At 51.1% G+C, this 21,188-nt stretch overlaps 1 protein-coding gene and 1 long non-coding RNA gene across 10 annotated transcripts in view; one reads left to right on the top strand and one right to left on the bottom strand.

Annotated features, from left to right (window-relative positions):
- The window catches only part of MTMR14 (myotubularin related protein 14), a 50,832-nt gene that overhangs the window by 1,477 nt on the left and 28,167 nt on the right, over positions 1-21,188 (bottom strand). For 4 of the 9 annotated variants that reach the window (XM_035276226.3, XM_035276227.3, XM_078351605.1 and 1 more), the window contains 9 exons: positions 16,804-16,870; positions 16,157-16,242; positions 15,864-15,940; positions 15,583-15,619; positions 13,254-13,324; positions 12,420-12,478; positions 12,111-12,249; positions 11,050-11,229; positions 2,689-2,844 (listed from right to left, as the gene is read on the bottom strand). In XM_035276226.3, coding sequence (XP_035132117.1) covers positions 2,689-2,844; positions 11,050-11,229; positions 12,111-12,249; positions 12,420-12,478; positions 13,254-13,324; positions 15,583-15,619; positions 15,864-15,940; positions 16,157-16,242; positions 16,804-16,870 — 872 coding nt within the window. The remainder of the gene's footprint in view (positions 1-2,688; positions 2,845-11,049; positions 11,230-12,110; positions 12,250-12,419; positions 12,479-13,253; positions 13,325-15,582; positions 15,620-15,863; positions 15,941-16,156; positions 16,243-16,803; positions 16,871-21,188) is intronic. The other 5 variants (XM_035276228.3, XM_035276229.3, XM_078351607.1 and 2 more) reach the window with 2 other exon arrangements.
- LOC144579573 (uncharacterized) lies at positions 679-3,521 on the top strand. The gene is made up of 3 exons (XR_013527493.1): positions 679-815; positions 1,800-1,901; positions 3,394-3,521. It is a non-coding gene; the product is annotated as an uncharacterized LOC144579573 (long non-coding RNA).

Raw genomic sequence — 21,188 nt, 5'->3', positions numbered from 1 at the left:
GCTACTTGGGAGGCTGAAGGCAGGAGAATCACTTGAACCCGGGAGGCAGAGGTTGGAGTGAGCCAGATTGCGCCACTGCACTCCAGCCTGGGCGACAGAGAGAGACTATGTTAAAAAAAAAAAAAAAAAAAAAAAAAAGAAAAAAGAAAGGCCTCAGCCTTGAGGCTTAGACATGTCACATCTTAGGAGGAAGCTCTTGCCCCACTGCTGCTGGGTTGAGGCCAGGGTTCCCTACTGTAAACCTCTAGGGCTTTAGTTCCACATTCAGTCACTGTGGTTCCCAGGTAAACAGCTGAAAGGGTATTGGCTTTTCCAGAAAGATCTGTGTTCTGGTTCTATCCCCCTTTCCTCTCTTGGCCTCTGTAGGCTCTGATCACAGATAAAGGCCCCTCTTCTCTCCTTATCCTGGAATTACAAGTCAAGGAGGGAAACAAGTGCATGCAACTCAGGCTTATCAAAGTATGACACCACATGAGGCTGTGTGACATCCCAAAGGGCCTTTAATAGAAGAGGCTATACCCAACCTCTGGATTCAAAGGTCAGGTACTCACATGGCATTCCCCTGATGAGTCCCTGGAAGGCCCTCTCTAGGGGTCACAGACCTATATGAGAAGAGCCCTCACATTCCCATCCACCTAAATAGTAAGACCAGCCGTGGCTACTAATCTTGCTCCAAATCTACCCCCAAGAAACCAGTCCCACACAGTCCCTCCCTGGAAATCTGTCAGAGGCAGCCAAATCCCAAAGCCTCAATGACTTGTACCACAGGGCTTGTGGGAGCAGAGGGCGGTCTGAGGATAAATGACAGTCCTGGGGTAAGTAAGTGGGGAGACAGATGGGACTCTAAGGAAAGCAGATTGGTGGGAGCGAAATGTGAGATACGGAAGCAGTAGGCTCTGGGGCAAAGAAAAGTCAAATCACTCCTGCAGCAGCACTAAGAACATGGAGCTGAGACCGCATTTCTGCATTACCATGAACAGTCCTTCCCTGGCAACTGGGGGAGAAGCATGGCCCGAGATCTTCTTTACTTTCTAATTAGGTTTCACACAGGCCAAAGGCCACGCATGTTTGCCTCAGCATCTCCTTGTAGCATACAAGGGAGAAATAGACCAATAGTTTACACTCACAGGGGAACAACCAAAGATCCATACATGAGCATTCTAACTGTCCTGCCCCACCCCCTGCCACAGCTGCCCATTTCTGAGGGGTGGAAGGACAGAGACCACAATCTAATAAGAGACAAGAAAACAGTAGAGGATCTGTGATCCGTTTAGGGACACACACCAGGCAAAGGACTACCTACCACAGTGCCATTCCTTCTTGAGAGATGAGCTAACAGGCTCAGAAACGGCAAGCCTGACACTTGAAGATACAGCTAGTGAGTAGAGCAGCAAGGATTTGGACTGAAGTTTCTATGATAGCAAAGCTCAAGTGCTGAACCCACATGCTGCATGTCTTCACAGGAATCAACTCTGACTGCATCCCACAATCTTGGGGCCTTGAGATTATACAGAATCCAGCCCTTCTCTGAGACCCTTCCAGAACTAATGTATTAGCTAGGAGCTTAGAGTGCTGCCTGGGGCCTAAACTGTAGGTTCTAGGCTGGGTGACCTGAGGCCAGAGTTGGCTGTTTCAGTGGTTAACCCCAGGTAAGGGAGGGGTGCTATAAAGCAGGGATATCTGTGCTTCCTTCAGAGATGGCTCTTGAGCAAATGTGGCTGAAGTAGGAAGGCCCTACAGAAAGGTGCAATTTTTTTTTTAACCCTTCAAAAATCTAAGAGATCTTGTTTCTGGCCTAGGAGCTGGCTGCAGAGGAGGCTGTGCCAGGCACAGTGACCTCAGAAGCTCTTTGGTGACTTCACAGCTGCGGGCCACAGCCTGTGCCATCCTGGAATTTCAAGGTCTGACTGGCTCCTGACTGCCCCCCGCTAGGATCCAGGACCTCCTTTCCCTTCCCAACTCCCCAGGGCACCTTGCCTCCAACCTGCAACATGGGTGGGGATGACCTGGATTGTGGTGCGGCTCCAAGGAGCAGGTCTTGCTCCCCCAGCCACCAGAGGCTTTCTCCTCCCTGACATCCATGAAGCAGCAGAACAGGCCAGGGACAGGTAGTTCCCCCAGAGGCAGCTGCTTCAGTTAGGTGGACATACTATAAGAGTTGGAGACTCAGGGTTTTGTAGGTGTGGGATCTAGAATTCCCATCTAATTCTTATTCCTGCCCAGAGGTAAAAACAAAAGACAAGGTGGGTGGGGATGGCAAGTAACCCTAGATTCTGCTCAGCACAGCCTCAGGCTAACCCAGCACCACTCTGGCTCTGGCCTCCTCCACACACCTACCTTCACTATCCCACTGTTCTGCCTTCAAACGATTCTCATGTCAGGCAAAGGCTTATACAGAAATAGAATCTTCTATATTTACAGTCCAGCAGCTTTCCCTTTGGGTACACCTGAGACACCAGTGGATAGGTTTTAGAGGCTACAGAATGAACACACAAACCAGTGCACTTCCTGACCAGCCATAGGCCTCCTTCATACCTCAGGGGTCCAGCAGCTAAGACGGGGGAGGGCAGGAGGCCAGGCCAGCTCTTGAGCGCCAGCCTCTGCCTCATTTCTACCCAGCTCTCCTGACTGCTCACCAGCTTTTCACACGGGCAGGGAGCATCCTGCCTTCTCAAGCAAGACACTTACTGACAACTGTTAGGGAGCTCATCCGGGAAGCTGAAAGGGAGAGAGGAGTCTGTGTGCAGGACAGCCCGCTCCTGAATACTGCCACAGCCTGTTACCATCTGCCAGCTGCCATAGTCTGTGGAGAGAGAGGATCCGGGCAGGGGATGGTCCACTGATCTGGGGCAGAGAGGAGAGAGGGGAGAGGATGCAGTCAGTCAAATGCCTGACACAGAGGCTCTGGAGGGGGTTGGGGGGTGGCTGCTAGGTTCTGTTGTCAACCACTTTCTCCAAAAGTCTAAAAAAAACATGCTGGACAAGTAGTGACCGAGAAAAAAGAACAGATCATCAGGTAAGCTCAGCTGTGAGGATGGTACTTTGTGCAGACTTACTGTGGAAGCAAAAAATGAGAACAAAGCATGGCAGCAAGAGGTGAGTCGGAGCCACAGCCTGGGGCCAGGGCATGCCTGCGCTAGGAGTAAACAAGGCAAGGACAATCTCAACAGCACCAAATGAAGGCAGCAAGGCTGGCATCTAAATGAAGGTGACCCAGAATCTGGGTCACCCATGCTTCCTGGCATGCAGATTTGCAGGGTGGGCAACAGAGAACCCAGGAGCCACTGAGGTCCTATCAGAGGAGACAAGATCAGGCCTCTTGGGGACTGTAAGGGTATGACCTAGACTGAAGAGTGATGGAATGAGAGCCCTGAGATCCCCCTTTCTCTGCAGTGCCTTCTAGGTGCCATAGTTTGTATTCAGAAGCATCAGCCCAGCAGACTCACTGGCTATGCCCAGAGGGAAGGGATGAATCAGGCAGGCAGCCTGACAGCTTCATCAGGCCTTCTTCAGATGGAGGTTTGCGGGGTGGGAGGAAGAAAGTTGTGCTGGGAATCTACTGCTTCCACCTCCTCCCCACTCACAGCCAACCCCCCTCTTCTGTCCTGGGCAGTAGTCCAGCCAGTGCAGTGAGGGTGGAGACAGGGAGACATCAAACAAGGCCCTTCCACCTGCTACCCCAGGTCCCAGTCCCCAGAGGAACATCATCTTTGATGCCTGACCCTTTATTCTTTCATCTAAGAATAGCAGGTGGTGTTCCAACAGGGACCCAGAAACAGGAATGAAGAGCAGCGGGTGGGAGTGGAGAAGAACGTTCACTGGCTTTGGCACCCCCAGCTGGCTGGCATCAAGGGCTCCTACTCTGAGGTGACAGCCTGACCGGTCACCAGGCCAGTCTTATCCTCAAGCAGCTGCCACCGGAGTGCAGCCGGCCAGGTACTGCAACTCAGGAAATCCTTAACCATCCCCAAATGTAAGATGGGGAAACAGCAGCCCAGGCAGGTGAAGACATTTGCCTAAAGTTTCATAGCTAGTGAGCACGAGAAAACCTTTTTTTTTTTTTTTTAAGACAGAGTTTTACTCTTGTCGCCCAGGCTGGAGTACAACAGTGTGATCTTGGCTCACTGCAACTTCTGCCTCCTGGGTTCAAACAATTCTCCTGCCTCATCCTCCTGAGTAGCTGGAATTACAGGTGCCTGCCACCATGCCCGGCTATTTTGTGTATATTTTTAGTAGAGATAGGGTTTCACCATGTTGGCCAGCCTGGTCTCAAACTCTGGACCTCTGGTGATCCACCCGCCTCTGCCTCCCAAAGTGCTGGGATTACAAGATGTGAGCCACTGCACCCAGCCAAGAAGAGATTTTTAAAACCAAGAATGATTGCACATTTGTCCTGAAACAGAACCACCTTGGGACAAGGGAAAACAGATGGTTTTCTATGTTAAGGCTGTTGTAATCGGAACCCCCTACAACATACAGACTTGCCACATTCATCATTCCTGCTAAACTCTAGAAGGTGCGTGATGGCAGCATTAGGGATGAGAACAGGACGTGGTCTGTCACCTGATGGAAGCCCCTGGGGCCTGGACAGAGCAGGGCTTCCTTGTTTCTAGATGGAGAAACTTGGGTTCAGGCAGTCTGTAAATCAAAGAGACAGCTCCCAGGAGCAGCCTGCCCTGTGCCCCGTCCAGGTCACACCAGGCCTTCAGCTGGCACAACCCCAAGGTGCAGCGTAGCTCCACAAATCTCATCTCTTGTTCAAGCTGTAGGGTAGAATCTTTTGCAGTTTTGGCAGCTTGTGGGAAAACAACAGCTAAAAACCAGAATGCCGAGGGAATGGAAGGGATGCTGACTAGGAGGAGGCACAGCCCGGGCTGGGAGCATGGGGAAGTTTCTCAGGTCCCAAAACCACTCCTCCAGAGCCAGAGTAACACTGCCAAGGGAAACATGACCAATGGGATGGAGTTGTTGACGGGTTCCCCTCAAGGATTCCAGGCACCTTGGGCTAGTCGCTTCCCTTTACTTCCCCTGTGTCCCAGCAGGTAACATTGGCCAAGAACTGCAGTTGGAGCAGCTGTCAGATGGATTAGGCAGCACAGACAGCAGCAGGGTGTGTGATCCCAGGGGACAGAGGCATCTCTCAGCGAGCAGCCATCTTCTGCAGACCCTGGGATTTTTCAAGAGTGAGCACACCGGCTACAAAGGAGTATTCCTACTTGAAGGCTTTGTCAAAGAAAGGGCTACAAAGTGACCATTCAGCTCCTGGGGTTAAGTGCTCTCAATGCTAAGCAGGAGGGTGTTCATAAATACCACCACGGATTAGCTGGATGCAGGAGATACCCACAGAGCGTCAAGTCACCAGGAGTAAGGACCTGTGCCCACACACTGAGAAGGGAGGAAAAGCCTTCCAGTCAGTCTAAGAGCACGGGTAACTTAACCAGTTTCAATAAGAGCCCAAACTCTTTTGCCCTGTATCCCTACCTAAGTGCAAACAGAGCAGCAAACAGAGGGGTCCAAGCTCCACTGCCTCTGCTCTCCCACTACAGGACTAGAGAGAACATGGGACCAAGCAACCCTCAAACTGGAGGGTGGCGGAGCTGACAAGGCTTCAGAGGTCACCTGTCCATATCCCAGTGGCTCAGACCTCTGCCTAGGAGGGTGGGAGCTCAGCAACATTTCACTTCTTTAGTTGGATGCAGCCCAGAGCCCTCTTCACAGCACCCAGAGTTGCAGTTTCTACCGGCTCCCACCTCCCCAGATGCCCAGCTGAGGGCCAACTCAGAGAAGGTGCCTTTTAGCTAGTCCTTTCTGGAAGGGGGTACAAGAATACTCAGACAAACCGAGCTGGCTCAGCCTAGGAAGTACACAGCTCTGGGTGGGCATCTGGCCTTTTATGCAGCTGCCTAGTACCCTGACAGGACCTACAGGCTCTCAGACTAATAAAGCCAAGTCCTTAACCACAGCTACAGTTTACTGAGCATTGGTGAAAAGGTTATCTACTATGGGCAGTTTTTTTTTTTTTTTTGAGATGGTGTTTTGCTCTGTTGCCCAGGCTGGAGTGCAATGGCGCAATCTTGGCTCACTGCAACCTCTGCCTCCCGAGTTCAAGCAATTCTCCTGTCTCAACCTCCTGAGTGGCTGGGATTGCAGGCATGTGCTACCATGCCTGGCTATTTTTTGTGTTTTTAGTAGAGACAGGGTTTTACCATGTTGCCCAGGCTGGTCTTTAACTCCTGATCTTGTGATCTACCCATCTCGGCCTCCCAAAGTGCTGGGATTACAGGCATGAGCCATGGCGCCCGGGCCTTCTACTATGAGTATTTACTCCATCCATTCCAATCCATCCCAGTCCAGTCCAGTCCCGTCCCATCCATCCATCCATCCATCCATCCATCCATCCATCCATCCATCCATCCTATCTATCTTTAGTATTGGCAGGGTCTCACTATGTTGCTTAGCCTAGTCTTGAACTCCTGGGCTTAAACGATTCTTTGACCTTGGCCTCCCAAAGTGCTAGATTACAGGCATGAGCCACCATGTTCAGCCCATTATTTCATTTAAACTCAAACTTATGAGGGCCTGAATCATTTTCCTCCTTTAAAAACAGGATAAAATAACTGAGCTGAGAAGGGAAGTGATCTTTCCAAGTCAGACAGCTAGGACTGCAAAGCTATGATTGAAATCCAGGTCTGACCAAAGCCCTTGCTGATAATACACTCATCTTCCTTCCTGCTAAGGGGTGGGTGCCTCAGAAATTGGTTCATGGACCAGCACATAACCTCCAATGGGAGTAAAGCTTCTATGTATAACTGAAAAAAAAAAAAAAAAGGCTCTCATGTGACCCCTGGATGTGAGAGAGGAAGCAGGGTGTCATCCTGGAGCTGCTGTCAGCCATTTTGCCACCATTAGGGAAGCTAGCTGAACAAATCTGACATGTAGGAGGACGCAATGGGAACCACAGGGAAATAGAGCTGGAAACTTGAGAAGTTCCACCTGAAAACTGCTTTTCCATATATAGTTATTTCTTGTTATTCTTTTGTATCTGCAGGAGATTGGTTCCAGGACCAAGCCCTCGGATGCTCAAGTCCCTTATCAGCATGGCTCATCCTTGAACACCACATGCATAAACTGCACGGTTCACTCATATGCATATTATCTCCTGCCTCTGCTGCCCAACACAGCAAGAGACCTCCTCCCTCCACTTTCTCCTCAGCCTCCTCGGTATGAAGACGAGGAGAATGAAGACTTTTATGATGATCTACCTCTACTGAATGCACAGGAAATACGGTTTCCCTTTCTAATTTTCTTAACATTTTATTTTCCTCTAGCTTACCTAAGAATACAGTATATAATAGACATAACATACAAAATATGTGTTTACTGACTTTACATTATTGCTAAGACTTCTAGTCAAGAGCAGGCTATCTGTAGTTTTTGGAAAGTGAGAGTTATACATAGATTTTAATTGCATGGGGGTGACCAGCCCCAATCCCTGCACTGTATTTGCATATAACCTATGCATATCATCCTATATGCTTTAAATCATCTCTAGATTATCTAATACCATGTCAATGCTCTGTACGTAGCTGATACACTGTATTACTTTCTATTGTTTATGTTATCTTGAATGTTTTCAATCTGGTTCATTGATCATGGATGTGGAATCTGCAGATATGGAGGGCTGAGTGTAAATGCATCACCTTTATTGTTTCAGTCAGTTTGAGATGTGTTTTCTGTTATTTGCATTTGAAGACATCTGACAGGGCTAATATCGAAGGCTTGAAGGTATACAGCTAGGAAGGACCTTGGAATTGACCAAGCCTCTGATTACACAGATAAGAAAATGGAAACCCAAAGTCATCAAGTGACATGTCATGAAGTCACACAGAGTTAGTACTTTAGCTAAGATGTACAATCCTCGGCTCTGAAGGGACCTGGCTATCACCTAATCTAAACTTATCGTGCTTCCACTCACAAGCAGATGGCCTAGGGCAGAGTTCATTGCTCAAACAGTAGTTATAGTTAGCAGGTGGTGGTGGCTGGGCGAAGAGTAGCAAACTGGGCAGCAGAGTGTGGTCCCTGTGTGGCTGCTGGGCATCCCTAGCAAACTCCATCTGCTCTTCAGGCAGCCTGGCTTCAAGCTGGGACCAGTGGTGACACCATACCTCCCTGGGCATGGACACTGCTGTGCTAGCAACCCCCTACTCCTAAAGAATGCGTGACTCTGGAGCAGAGGCCAAGGCCACGCAGAGTGGAGCGACCTGCTAACCAGAGCCGGGGAGGCATGTGAGCTCAGAGCACTGGTCCTGGCCTTTCCCAGCCCTCAACCTTGTCGCTCATGAGAGGTTTAACAATGGTCGAGAAATGTAACTTAATCAGAAGCTGCAGGAGCAACAGTTAATGTTTAAAAACCACCAGGCAGGCCGGGCGTGGTGGCTCAAGCCTGTAATCCCAGCACTTTGGGAGGCCGAGGTGCGTGGATCACGAGGTCAAGAGATCGAGACCATCCTGGTCAACATGGTGAAATCCCATCTCTACTAAAAACAATACAAAAAATTATCTGGGAATGGTGGCACGTGCCTGTGATCCCAGCTACTCAGGAGGCTGAGGTGGGAGAATTGCTTGAACCCAGGAGGCGGAGGTTGCGCTGAGCTGAGATCGTGCCATTGCACTCCAGCCTGGGTAACAAGAGCGAAACTCCGTCTCAAAACAAACAAACAAAAAAAAACCACCAGGCTTGCTAGTGAGGGGTATGGGCTGGGGGTTAGGAAGAATCAGCACCCCACAGAACTTTCTTCCCAACCTGATTCATACCTACTACTTAACTTTGAACAAAGCTCCACAGATTCATTCCACGGGGGAATCCTGCTTTAAAAGAGAGATGCCTGTAGAATTTGGAGCATATAAAAGCCCAGATAATTCACATTAGGAGAATTTTCGCTGTCACAGACAGCTTCACTGAAAGGTTTTTCTTTCCATACAGCTTTTCCTACCACATTAAAGACCTGATTGGCTATTGTCACCTAAGAGGCAGGGAAGCTAATGACAGGATCCCTTAGGCACTTTAAGATAAAAGAGACTAAATTAATTTTAATGGTAATGGAAACACATAATTAGAATGCTCCAAATCTGAATAATTTAGACTTTCAAACCTCTGACCAACAGGTATCCAAGTCGGAAGCCTGGCTCCAGGCAGACATCCCCCAAACAGACAGCAGAGGGATCAAACATCTCACAGCGGCCCATCCCACACTTTTCAAAGCCTTGCAACCATCTTGGTCCAGCTAACCCAGGCTTGGCCAAGCCCCAGTATGCAGGGATCTGAGGTGAGGACAACCCCAGTCTTCCTCAGCCTCCTGAGAGAGGGCCTTAGTGACTATCCTGGACTGGCCACAAGAGCCTGAGCCATGCCATGCAGGCAGAAAGTCACCTGTGAGACTGAGGGACACTATCACAAGACTGGAAAGTGGGATCTTTTGGCAGGCAGAAGGGGATGGCGAGCTAGGGCATGGTAAAGGGTGACAGGGTGCTGCCCTCTGCATGGGAGCTCACTGCAGTCTGGGCGGTTAAGACTGAGGCAGGACCCAGATGACAAAAGGAACCCTCTAGTTTCCTCCCTAGTTGTTCAGCAATGCTGCACAGGCAGAAAAGGAGGCAGGGATGATGGCCTAGAGCCACAGCCAAGAACAGTGAGGGTCACACAGTGCCACTGCAGCCCCAGAGTGGCCCTGAGGACAGCTGGGTGCAGACAAGGGTGGCATGGCAGCAGGCATGCACACGGAAGAAAGGAAGGGGAACCAGCATGTGGGCTTGTCTGCCTGGCACCATCTCTGCCCTGCCACTTCCACCACACCTCCCATGGGCCAGACAGTGTGTGGCTGTGGTTTCACAGGCTCAGCTCCAGCACTTGGGCAGTGTTCTGAGCTGAAGAGCTCACCCAGTGGGGTGAGCACATGGGGCCCATGTGGGCAGTACATTCTGGAGCGCCCACTTGCCTCCCGCTTATCTGCCCTGCCTAGGTGCAGAGGATGTTCTTCCCCATCTTCCTTCATTGCCTGTTTTGGCCCAGAAGAAAAAAATCACCGGGTAGGTATGGGAGGAGGGTTCCAGAAGTTTCAGAATGTTTTTCTTCTTAACAGACCTGTTACTAACAAGGATGAAACTGAGTCTGAAAATCATGGGGACATGACGTGGCAGAGCTCTACTTGAATCTGGGATGTACTCCAAAGCTCATGCCCATTCTTCTAAATGTCCTTTTCTCCCTGGAATTCAATAAGGGCCTGAAGTCCCACACTGCTTTGTTCTCTCCAGAAAGGCAAGACATTCTCAAAGCTTTAGAAAACAAAGCAATTCACAGGATTCTTTTGATGGGGGTATAAAATGGAAATAGTGGTAGAAAATACTTTCCCCAAGTGCCAGACCAGCCCTCAATCCCAGCCTCTGGCCCATGCTCAGCTTTAAACTCACCCAGGAAGCACTGTCCCTGTAGCACCCTTCAGCCACGGCCCTGGCATGACCATCCTGGCTGAGCTGCTCCCTTTCCAGGTGTGCAGTCGCCCATGGTTTGTCCCAGCCACACACATCTAGCTCAGCTCCCTAACATCTGTTCTCACTGCCCCACCAATTCAGACGTGAAATGTGAGCCAGAAGTTACTCAGAATCTAGATCCGGCTCTTCAATCACAATGGGAGGTGTGCCTAGGATGTTGGGATCTGCCAAAGGTAACAAGCAGAGGCAGCCCCTATTCCCCACCCATCAGATCATAGCCACTGCACTTCTGGGTTCCCCTGCATTCTGCCAGGGTTCCAGGAAGAAGGAGCCTCAAACCACTCTACAAAGCAGCCCTTGCTTTGTTACCAAACGCTAACCCATACTCTAAATACTGGGCCTATAAGCTTGCTCCTCTGGCCCCCTAGGTCTACTGCCCACCAGGCAACATGTCAAGGAACCCCATCTTGAGACCCCAGTTCAGGTGCTGGCCCCCGACCCTCATCTTGCTAAGGGTGAAAGCTAGCCACTTCCAACAGCAAGGGCTTTGGAGCTCCTCACCTGGGTTTGGGGACCTCCAGGGGACTGCTACCCATCCTGAAAAAGTTATCAGAATGGTTTGAGGATGAGGAGCTGGAAGACCTGGCTTCCACCAGCCCCTGGTGGGAAGGCAAGTGGTCCTCTGAGGGTTGTGGCCGGTTCCAGAGGACACTCTGTGGAGAGGATGAGTGGCTCTTCCTCCTGCAGTGGAAGGAGCAGGGCTGTGAGCCAGGGGCCACAGCAGGCAAAGCCCTCTGCCCACCCTCATTGAACTTCAAGCCCAGCCTTTATTTCCACTGGGAAATCATCAAATGGGAGTAGGTAAATATTAACTCTCTCTCCAGCTCAGGTCCATGGACAGCAGGGCTGGGTCTTTATGGAGGGACTGTGGCATCCAAATCACACCAGCCTACTGGCCCCGAAGTATGTGCTAGAAAATGATTTCTCACAGTTCAGTCACTGCCCACCTCCATATGTTACGCAAAATCTTTTTTTTTTTTTTCTAAGAGACAGGGTCTCATCATATTGCCCAGGCTGAACTCCTGGGCTCAAGTGATCTTCCTGCCTTGGCCTCCCAAAGTGCTGGGATTACAAGTATGAGCCACTGCTCAGGACTTTGTTATGCAACATCTTGGGCCATTTGTCTAGGGTAAAAGTCATCAGGGTCTCAATTTCATGAGATTCTCAAAGGAGCTGACCCTCAAAGAAGTTCCCAATTCCCTATCATCTTACACCCACCTTTTTGGTTTTCTTTTTCCAAAACAGCCCCTATCTCCCCTGCAAATGATACAAAAGAGTTCCTCCAATAGCAGCCTCCCTGCCCCCTGCCCTACCTGCCCAGCTGTTTCTCTGTCCCACAGGGAGCCCTGGCCCTTTATGCTCCTGGGCCACCACAGGCAGTGCCCTTCACCAACCAGATGGCTGGCTTCTGAGGCCCAGTAGAGACAGGAGGAGCATGGAGCTATCCTCTCAGCTCTTCTGTTGGGGGCCCCCTTTGTTCTTGGGGCTCCAGCCTGGCTCCCTGGTGCTCATGGCCCTGGGCGACAGCTGTGAGTGACCTGGGTCCCAGTCTGGCCCCTTACCAAGCTGCCTGAGTCGGCGCTCCTGCTGGGACCAGCTCCACAGCCTCGTAAGTAAAGCTTCCAGCGGCTCCTGGGGAACTCTCCATGACCAGGGAGAAGTCACTGCCAAGGCTGGTGGTGCTGCCACGGTCCTTTCGTCCTAAAAGAGGCCACTGCCATCAGTCAGAATGTTCTTCTCCCACTACTGGTCCTGCACCTTTTCCACACCACAGAACTGGGAAAAAAAGTCCTTGCACAAACAGTTCCTGCCTGATCTGTACTCGGAAAGATGCAGGGATGAAGGGAAGTCTGTCAGGGCCCAGGACTCACTCAGCATGCAGATGTCTTCCAAGGTGAAGCCTGCATCCCGGGCTGGCAAACTCTTCCTCCTGGAAACAGAACCCAGAGCAGTAAATTCCGTATCTATCTGGGGTCTTATTGTCCCCCAACTCCCAATCCTGCCTGCCCTGGAAAGTGGCTCAACTCACTGGCAACTCGTGGAGACGTCCTACTCTAGGAAGTGTTATAAAACACCAGGCCCACTTCTGGGACCCACCCTGCAAGGCTCTGTCCAACACACAGGTGCAGATTTCTGAGGCCAGCAAGGTCTGCATCCTCCTCATCAGCTTGTACCCTCAGAGTTCAAGTCTGGCCCAACATGTTTGTAGCTCAGATTAGGAAGGTAAACCAACTCAGGCAAGACCCCAACTCTCACAAGGCAGTTGCCAGCCAAGACTCCTGCATTTCCCAGGCCAGAAGCAGCCTTCTGCCCCTTTGTAGGGGGCTGCAGTGTTCAACCATGCCTTCGGCTGCAGGGCATGGAGGGCAAGAGTTAGCTTGGGTGCACTGGGAGTTGAGAGTCCTACTCTCGGACTGGCTTCTTCCTGCAGCCAACACACCTGTTCTCTTGGTCATCAGAGACCACTCGTCTGTCCCAAAGCCTGTCTGCTAGTATGACTCCAAGTTGACCCCAATATGGCCTTCTCTGCAGAAGAGCCTCTTCACCAGGGGCCCTCAGCAGGGACCCCTAGGCTGGCGTCAGAGCGAAGGCAGGAGGGAGTACCAGCCCAACAAGCAGGGAGGCAGGGCGGGAATGAGGTGGACAGCCTCTGCCTGCCATGGAGCAGCCCTTCTCAGGGTGCCCTGGCCCAGCATGACACTTACCTCTGGGTTTTCAGAGCAGAGAACTCCTCAGAGGTGATATGCTTCAAAAAATTGAAGCAAAAGAAGAAAATCTAAAGGAGAGACCAAAGAGCAATGTACAGTGAGAAGAACCGAGGTGGCAGAACTCCCAGGAGAGGGCAGCCAGCTACTCAGGTCAAGGCCCCCACTGGACAGTGAGCCTGCTGTGGGACTGTGGGTGTGCTGGTCCATAAATGGTGTGGGTGGTACAGAGGCCTTCAGGGTCTGGCACATGCATTTGGGATGGGGCAAGGAAGGAAAGGATTTCCTTCCTGGGATTGCCAGAGATTAAGCCAGTGATTTTACAAACCATCGTCAAATTCAACGCATTGTGTTCTCAAGTGGTTAAAAAGGATAAAGTGAAACAGTGCCCTCTCGCCTCTTCTAAGATTCCCAGGGAGAGAGGCTAACAGGGAAGGGCAGCTGGGAGAGAGATGACTTGGGCATAGGGAAACAATGGATGAGGCAGGAACATAATGGAAGGGAAAGGAATCACATTTTTTAGGGGAGGTACCCAGAAATACTGGTTCAGAACTGGGGATTTGAGTTTGAGCCCTTGGCATCTCTCCATGTAGTCAAGAGGTGCTCCTCTTGTGTGGCGGTGTGGGCAGCCGCTATCTGGCCTGGAGCCTCCCTTGCTGAGGAGGTGTGAGGGTCAGGTCTTAAGTGTGAGGCAGGCACAGTCAGGAGATTCCTGATCCCAGCCTCAACCCCACCTCCATGAGCAAATTCTCTTCTCCCTTCCAGCCAGTGCCTAGCCCAGGGGCCTCCAGGAAGCACACACCAGCCTTCCATTTCTGTAGTGATTCCCAAAGGCCTGGTCCATGAGCCCCTCCTCACAGAAATCCTCACCTGGCATCCCATGAGCCCCGTGAGTTCCTTATCTCTGTGTGCCCTGGCAAGGAGCTGCCCCCGACAAGGACAGGGCTGCCCAAGTGGGGTCAGGATGAAAATGATGTGTTACCTAAGATTAAATAGGTGTTTTCACCACAGACTTTGTATGCTAATATGTTGACTGAACCTCAAAGGTGAGGTGGGGAGAGGACACAATGATGTTTAATTAATAGGCCCCAGGTTTTTACTTTGGACACATCACTGTCTGGATTGTCTGGGCAGGTAACAGAAAGGTCCTCAAGATGAACCCTGAAGCTGAGGAAGGCCTCTTGTCTACAGAGAGATGCCAAGGGCTGGAACTCACACACCACTTGGCTCAGCCACACTCTCTGAAGGCAGATCTGGTCTGCTTTGCAGGGGAAGGGATACCACACGGAGGGTAGAATGTCCTGGAGCTCTGGGAAAGTCCCAAAATGAAAGGCTACAAAGACGCTTCTTGAAGCACTGAATTCAATGCCAAACTCACCGCCTCTGAGGGAGTTCATGGAGGCCTCTGAGGAACAGGCTTTGAGCTCTACAGCCCTGGCAAATGCGGTAAGTATTCAGAAGAGATTTGGAAGGGGAGAGGAGCAGCTGAGACGGAGGAACAAAAGGAGGAGGCGCGAGATAAGATGCCCAGGAAGGAAGCAGCCTCACGAGGGTGAGAAAGACGAGAAAGACGCTTCGGGAAGATGAGGGAGTAGGGGCCAAAGAGAAGGAGCTGGCGCTATGGGACAGCTTCCATGCTGGGCGTCTGGACTCATTCTCCTAGTGAGGTAGCACACTTAACACCAGGAGACTCAGGTGAAGCACATCACCCAGCGTCATACAGGCAGTAAGGGGACCAACTAGGGGACACACTCAGAAAACAGGCACTAACAGGCAAGGCCTGCAGAGAGTGGCTGACAGAATTCGGGTGCAGAGAAGGTGATGGGCATGGGGGAGTGTGCTAAGTACACAGGAAGAGGAAAGAGGACACGGTCCACCTGGAGGCAGCCATGGGGGCAGGACTCTGCTGCTGGGCGCCCTGACATTGAAAAGTGGCTGAAGCGTGTGATGGAAGGATGGAGAAAAGAAGTGCTGCTGTGTTTTAGCTGCAGAGACAAGGGGCACAGAAAGGACTTGTAAGATGGTTCCAGAACTGAGCAGAGAAAACAAATGGTCTGTGAGAGGGAAGATTACAGGCAGCCAAGGCCACCATGTAACTGCTCACCCTGACATGTGGGCATGTATTCTCTCCACGGCACAGGCTCCTGAGGCCCAGAACAGAGAGCTGCTGTGCGCTTGTCCTGCCATGCTGCCTCAGGAGGAGAGGACAGGGGGCCACATCCCCGCACGCCAGGGCAGGAACTGCCCCTAAAACATGGAACGCAGAAAGACCACCCCCTGCCCCTCTTTCAGTGCTGAGCTGTGCCCACCAGCCATAAGCAGTACTCACCTCCTCCCCTTTGCTGAGCCGATCTACCAACATGTGCCTGAAAAAAGGAGGGTGGAGAGGCAAAATCAGCAGCACCAAGATGAGAAGGCCAAGGGGACAGGGTCACCAGACACAGACTGTGTCACTAGCACCAGCATGGCAGGTGGAGGGTGATCAGCAGCTTCGGTCCTTCTTGAGGGGTGGAGTAATCCTTACCTCTGACCCCAATCAAGGGAGCCACCACACCACTCACATGGAAACTGTTACCAACACACCAAAACCGAACTTCCTCAAAGGCTTACCCGAAGAGGAACCAGTCATAGGCCACAGTGAGGTAGAGGATCTCAGCAGGCTTTAGGGATGCGTGGATGAGCCCATCCTGGAAGAGACAACAGGAGATGTGACAGAGCCCTCTTCTCGTTCCAGGAGCTGAACCATAACCAGACCCAGTGACAACATAGGCTGAGGAACACCCCAAAGGACAGGGTTAAACACACCTGCTCTAAGTGATGGCATCCCCTGCCCCAATCTCTGTCTGGAGACAATCCTAAAACACCCAAAGAGGAGAGCTTGGTAGGGGCCCATTCATACTCACAGCCCACAAGGAAAGGCGCAAGAGGGAGATGAAGAGGGGCGTCCGATCCCAGCCTGAGATACAGTGTACCAGCAGCCCGCTGTCATCTACTCAGGAACGACAGAGAGAACCAGACATGGGCCAATGAGCAGGGAAGTACCACCACCTGGGCCTGGCGGGAGGGAGCCAGGCCCCACCAAGCCTCTGTCTCCTGTAGTGGCCTCCCCACGGATCTTCTCCAGCCTAGACCCAGAAAGGGGTGAGTGGCAGGCCTCTGGCTTTGTAGCCTCCTTTCTTCCTCCTGGCTATACTTCTCAATGTACTTCTGGGGATACAGTGTAGCCTACACAGTCTACTCTGCCCAGGTCATTTAAGCAGGGGCTGATATCCCTATCCAGTTTCTCAGAGGGCATTACAAGTATTTTTTTGGCCGGGGGTGGGGAGATCGTAATGAGTTCTTAATTTTGTTTTCCAGGATTTTGAGGACATGGAATAAAGCTACCAATGGACAAGTTCCATTCAGCCTGTGGGATTCTAGGGACTCCCTAAATCCCTCCCATGGCACAAAAGTTAGGTGTGTGACCCCAACAATCTATAGTTGGGGTAGAAAGAATTGGGAACTCCCCAAGGGTGCAGTGGCTTGAGGGCTCCGGAGAGGACAGACTCACCATCACTGTTAACTAAGGAAAGCAGCAGCTTCAGGTAGTTTTGTGTTTGTTGCACCAGGTCCCAACTCTGTTGGAGAAAATAGAGAAGAAAAGGGGTCTAAGAATGGACACGGACTCTGATTTAGAATTTTAAGGATTTAAAAAATAAAATGCCAAGAGTTATTCTGGGGCAACAAGTACACAAGGCCCTTGGTCACAGGCCATAGGTTTTGAATCCCAGGTAATCTGGGACATTCATATTCCAGCTCCAGCAGCTCCTTCCACCTCTCCTAGCAACCCTCAGCCTGTGGACCCCCTACTCTTGTGTTCTGACCCTGTGTGAGAATGAAGAACAGAAAGGGATGCTGAGGCCAGAGTGACCCACGACTCCCTGCCCACATTAGGGTCCTCTAAGTGCTGGACTCCTGGTATGGCTGTTCAGGAAGTCAGTAAAGGTAAATGAAGAGCCCTGAGGCTGTAGCCAATGTCTCCAAATGGCCACCTAAAAAGATTCATTTCTTCATTTGCCATCACATCACAGAAACTAAAACATCAACCTTTTCAAACATGCTTCATTTGCTTTTTATTACTATTTACTGCACACTATCTTTCGATCAATAATAAGTGGAGTCTGTCTGGCAGGGAAAGTCTTTTAAAACAGGAGGCCCATGAAGTAGAAGATGGAAAATTAAGCAAAAGCCTTAAAGAGATGATAAACCTTGTTCTAGCCCAAGTGCAAGGTCTAGCCCAGACCCTCTGAGAAACAGCCCAATTGGAACCTGGAACTCCATGGAGGGGCCTGACCCAGTTTTGCGGCACCCTTTTCCCTAGCTGGGGCAGCCTCTGTTCTCTTAAGATACAATTGCTTAGCAGTGTTCTGGGGCTGTGCAGAGAGGGTGGCGCATGCCAGCAAGATAGCACTTCCCAGGGGGAGGGGGAACACAGCACCTGTAATTGGAATGGCTTTCCCAGGAATTTAAAACAGGCTCATTTACCTGACCCTCCCATGCCCCCAGAGAGTTCTGACCCACTTTTAGTGGCTCCAGAGACAGGCACAGCAGTGCTGTGCTAATAAAGTCATTATCAGTAGTTGCACAAGGGGTCTCTCATCTCATCTGGCTCAATGTGTCAGACACACTCACTGCCAATGGAGCAGTGATTCTCACAGGGCAAGGAAACGCAGGAGAGGGAGATAGGAGCCACACTGTACCAAGCCCAGTGTCAGGTGGGCTGGGGAAGACTGCAGCAGACAGGGAGGGCAGGCCCCACCAAGGACTAGAGAGCTGTGGAGCACCAGCCACCATGACAGCTGCCTGGAGGAGATACTGACCTTTGGGGAAGGGCAGCAATTTCCCAGGGCTGGGGCAGGAGCTACAGGCTGGGGAGGGCTACGCTGGTAGAGAACCAAGGTCACATGGCTGAGCTGAAGGATAAATCCAGCCCTGTCGGACTCCAAAGACTCCACATTCTTAATCGTATCCTACACTGTAGGTACTTTTTTTAAAAACACCAGAGTAAGAAGCAAAAGTCTGAGGGGACTGCTCAAAGTGAGGACTGGGGAGATATGCTAAAAACTAGGCGCATGCCTGACTCTCATCCTATGTGCTTCATGAAAAAGTCTCCGGGAGCTGAGCTGAACACCATGCCTCTGCTTATGTTTCTATGCCTGGGGCACTCTTTCTCCTGGTTGGCAAACTCCTTTTCATCCTTCGAAGGCCTTGCCCAATTATCTTCTCTTTGGGGCTTCTGTGACTACTGGTCAAAACTATAATGTAGGTGATGGTTATGTTGTTGCCTCTTTTCGTAGTCTAATCCTCATGAGGGCAGAAGCTGCTTTGGCATTCCTCCATCTCTAAGGCTTAGTGTTTAGGGACTAGGAATCATTGCACAATGTCCCTTGCTGCCTGTTCATAGTTGGGGCAATGCTGAGTGCCTGAGGAGCAGCAGCCCCAGGGAGGAGTCTTAGGACACAGAAAGAAGGGGCGTACCTCTATGGAACTCAGTCTGGTTACATGGAGGGGAGCAAGACACATGTATACTTCTGCAACTGCTCCTACCATTCATTCATTCAGTGAACCTCACACTGCATGACTCCTAAAGGGCGTGGCACCAGGTGCACAAGGAAGAATATGACTTCAGCCCTCATGGAGCCATGGGAGAGGGAAGATAAAGCAAACCACTCCCAGGTGTGCAACTAAAAGGAGACCTTTAGGATGCTGTGCAGCCATGTGACTGGAGAGCCAGGCCTTATCTGTAGGGGCATCAGAGAAGGCTTCTCAGAGATGGTGATGTGAGACAGCATAAGCAACAGAGAAAGGAGACGTGTTTCTGGCAGAGAGCCTTAAAGAGATGAGAAATCCTGTTCTAGCCCAAGTGCACAAGCAAATGTGGAGAGGGCCGCCTTCTTAGGGAGCTGAAGGGAGGCCAGTGAGGCTGCAGGAATATCAGCTCGTCACAAGAACAGGCAAGACCAGATGGTATGGAGCTGGGTAGGCCATGTACAAGTTCTTGCATTGCATTCTGAGGAAAATGGGAAGTCAATGGGAGGTTTTAAGGCAGGGGTGACAATAATGAGGCCCCATGCTCAGCTGCCAGATGCACTGAGACAGGAATGGCCTGAGCTAGGTACTGCCTAAGAGATGAGGGCAAGGATTGCAGTTGCACCAGAAGCAGAGACAAGAGAACCAATGGGAGCTGGTGATGGATGTGGGGGGAGCAAAGAACTCGAGTTTCAGGTGTGAGCATCTGGGTAAATGGTGGGCTATGGTCAGCTCTACTCTGGACAGCTTGAGTCTGAGGGGCTGCCTGAAGGGACACATGTGAAAGGTGATGCAGGGCCGGGCACAGTGGCTCACACCTGTAATCCCAGCACTTTGGGAGGCTGAGGTGGGTGGATCATCGGAGGTTAGGAGTTTGAGACCAGCCTGACGAACATGGAGAAACGCCGTCTCTACTAAAAATAAAAAATTAGCTTGGCATGGTGGCACATGCTTATAATCCCAGCTACTTGGGAGGCTGAGGCAGGAGAATCACTTGAACCCAGGAGGCAGAGGTTGGAATGAGCCGAGATTGTGCCACTGCACTCCAGACTGGACAAAGAGCAAAACTCTGTCTCAAAAAAGAAAAGAAAAGAAGGAAAGAAAAGGAAAGGAAGAGAAGCGAAGAGAAAAGAAAAGGAAGGAAGGAAAGAAGGAAGGAAGGAAGGAAGGAAGGAAGGAAGGAAGGAAGGAAGGAAGGAAGGAAGGAAGGAGGGAAGGAGGGAAGGAGGGAAGGAGGGAAGGAAGGAAGGAGGGAAGGAGGGAAGGAGGGAAGGAGGGAAGGAGGGAAGGAGGGAGGGAAGGAGGGAGGGAGGGAGGGAGGGAGGGAGGGAGGGAGGGAGGGAGGGAAGGAGGAAAGGAAGGAAGGTAAGTAGGAAGGTTATGCAGGTATGGATGAGAGAGGCTTGGCCATGGGCTCATGGTGTGGACGATGGATGAGATCACCTGGGGAGATGGTGAAAAGTAACAAGGTATCAGCACCCCCAGGGCTTTGCGGGCAGAAAGGGCAGAGCGCACACCTGGCCAAGGAAGAGGATGCTAGGAGTCCCAGTGAGGCAAACGGGTTGAGCAACACCAAAGAGGTGGCTTCCCAGAAGGCGTCTGCCTGCCTGCTACACTCCAGCCCTGCCGCCTTCAGGCCTGGAAGTTTATCAGTGCTCATTTCCCTGAGTTAACTAGCTAGCAGCCTCTTCATAATTATCACTACAATCTGCTGGTATTTCAGGTCAGGAATCACTTTCAAGCAGTGATCATATTTGAGCCTGGCACAACTCTGAAATAGGTACTGCCAACACCACTTTCAGGGGAAAGTGAGGTCATTTGCTCAAGGCCACAGAGCCTTGAAGGAGGCGCCAGGCAAGCTGGAACCTAGATCCATGGCCTGCATCTACTAAGCAGAGCACCTCCTCACACGCACAGGACCCCTTCCTGAAGAGGCAAACATTCTTGGTGGGACCAGTACCAGGAACTGTCACATCTCATTTGCTGAGTAGTTCATCAGATCCAGTTTGTACCTGCATAAGGAGAAAAAATGGTGCCAGAAGGGACCAGGAAGAGGGTGGCTTGGGGCAGCGTCTACTTGACCTCTGCATGCAATAAAGAAAGAAGGAAGCCTGCAGGTTCCTTCATCCACTCAATCTGTCTAGGCACTGCTTCAGACATGAGACCACAGCACAGGCACCCCAAACCTGTTCGTTCTCCAGGCTTCCAGACCGTAACAAACAACTGGCCTGCTTTCCTCCCCAGTGCTCCCTCTCTTGCAAACACCTGCATAGGGGAGATCTGACATCACCCTACTTCATACATTCAAACAGTTGCTGTGAGTATCTACCTTGTGATTAGGGGCTAGATATAGAGAGATAAAACAAG

Source organism: Callithrix jacchus, chromosome 15, assembly GCF_049354715.1.
Source record: "Callithrix jacchus isolate 240 chromosome 15, calJac240_pri, whole genome shotgun sequence".
Taxonomy (NCBI): Eukaryota; Metazoa; Chordata; class Mammalia; order Primates; family Cebidae; genus Callithrix; species Callithrix jacchus.
This window is presented reverse-complemented; position numbering and strand designations above follow the sequence as displayed.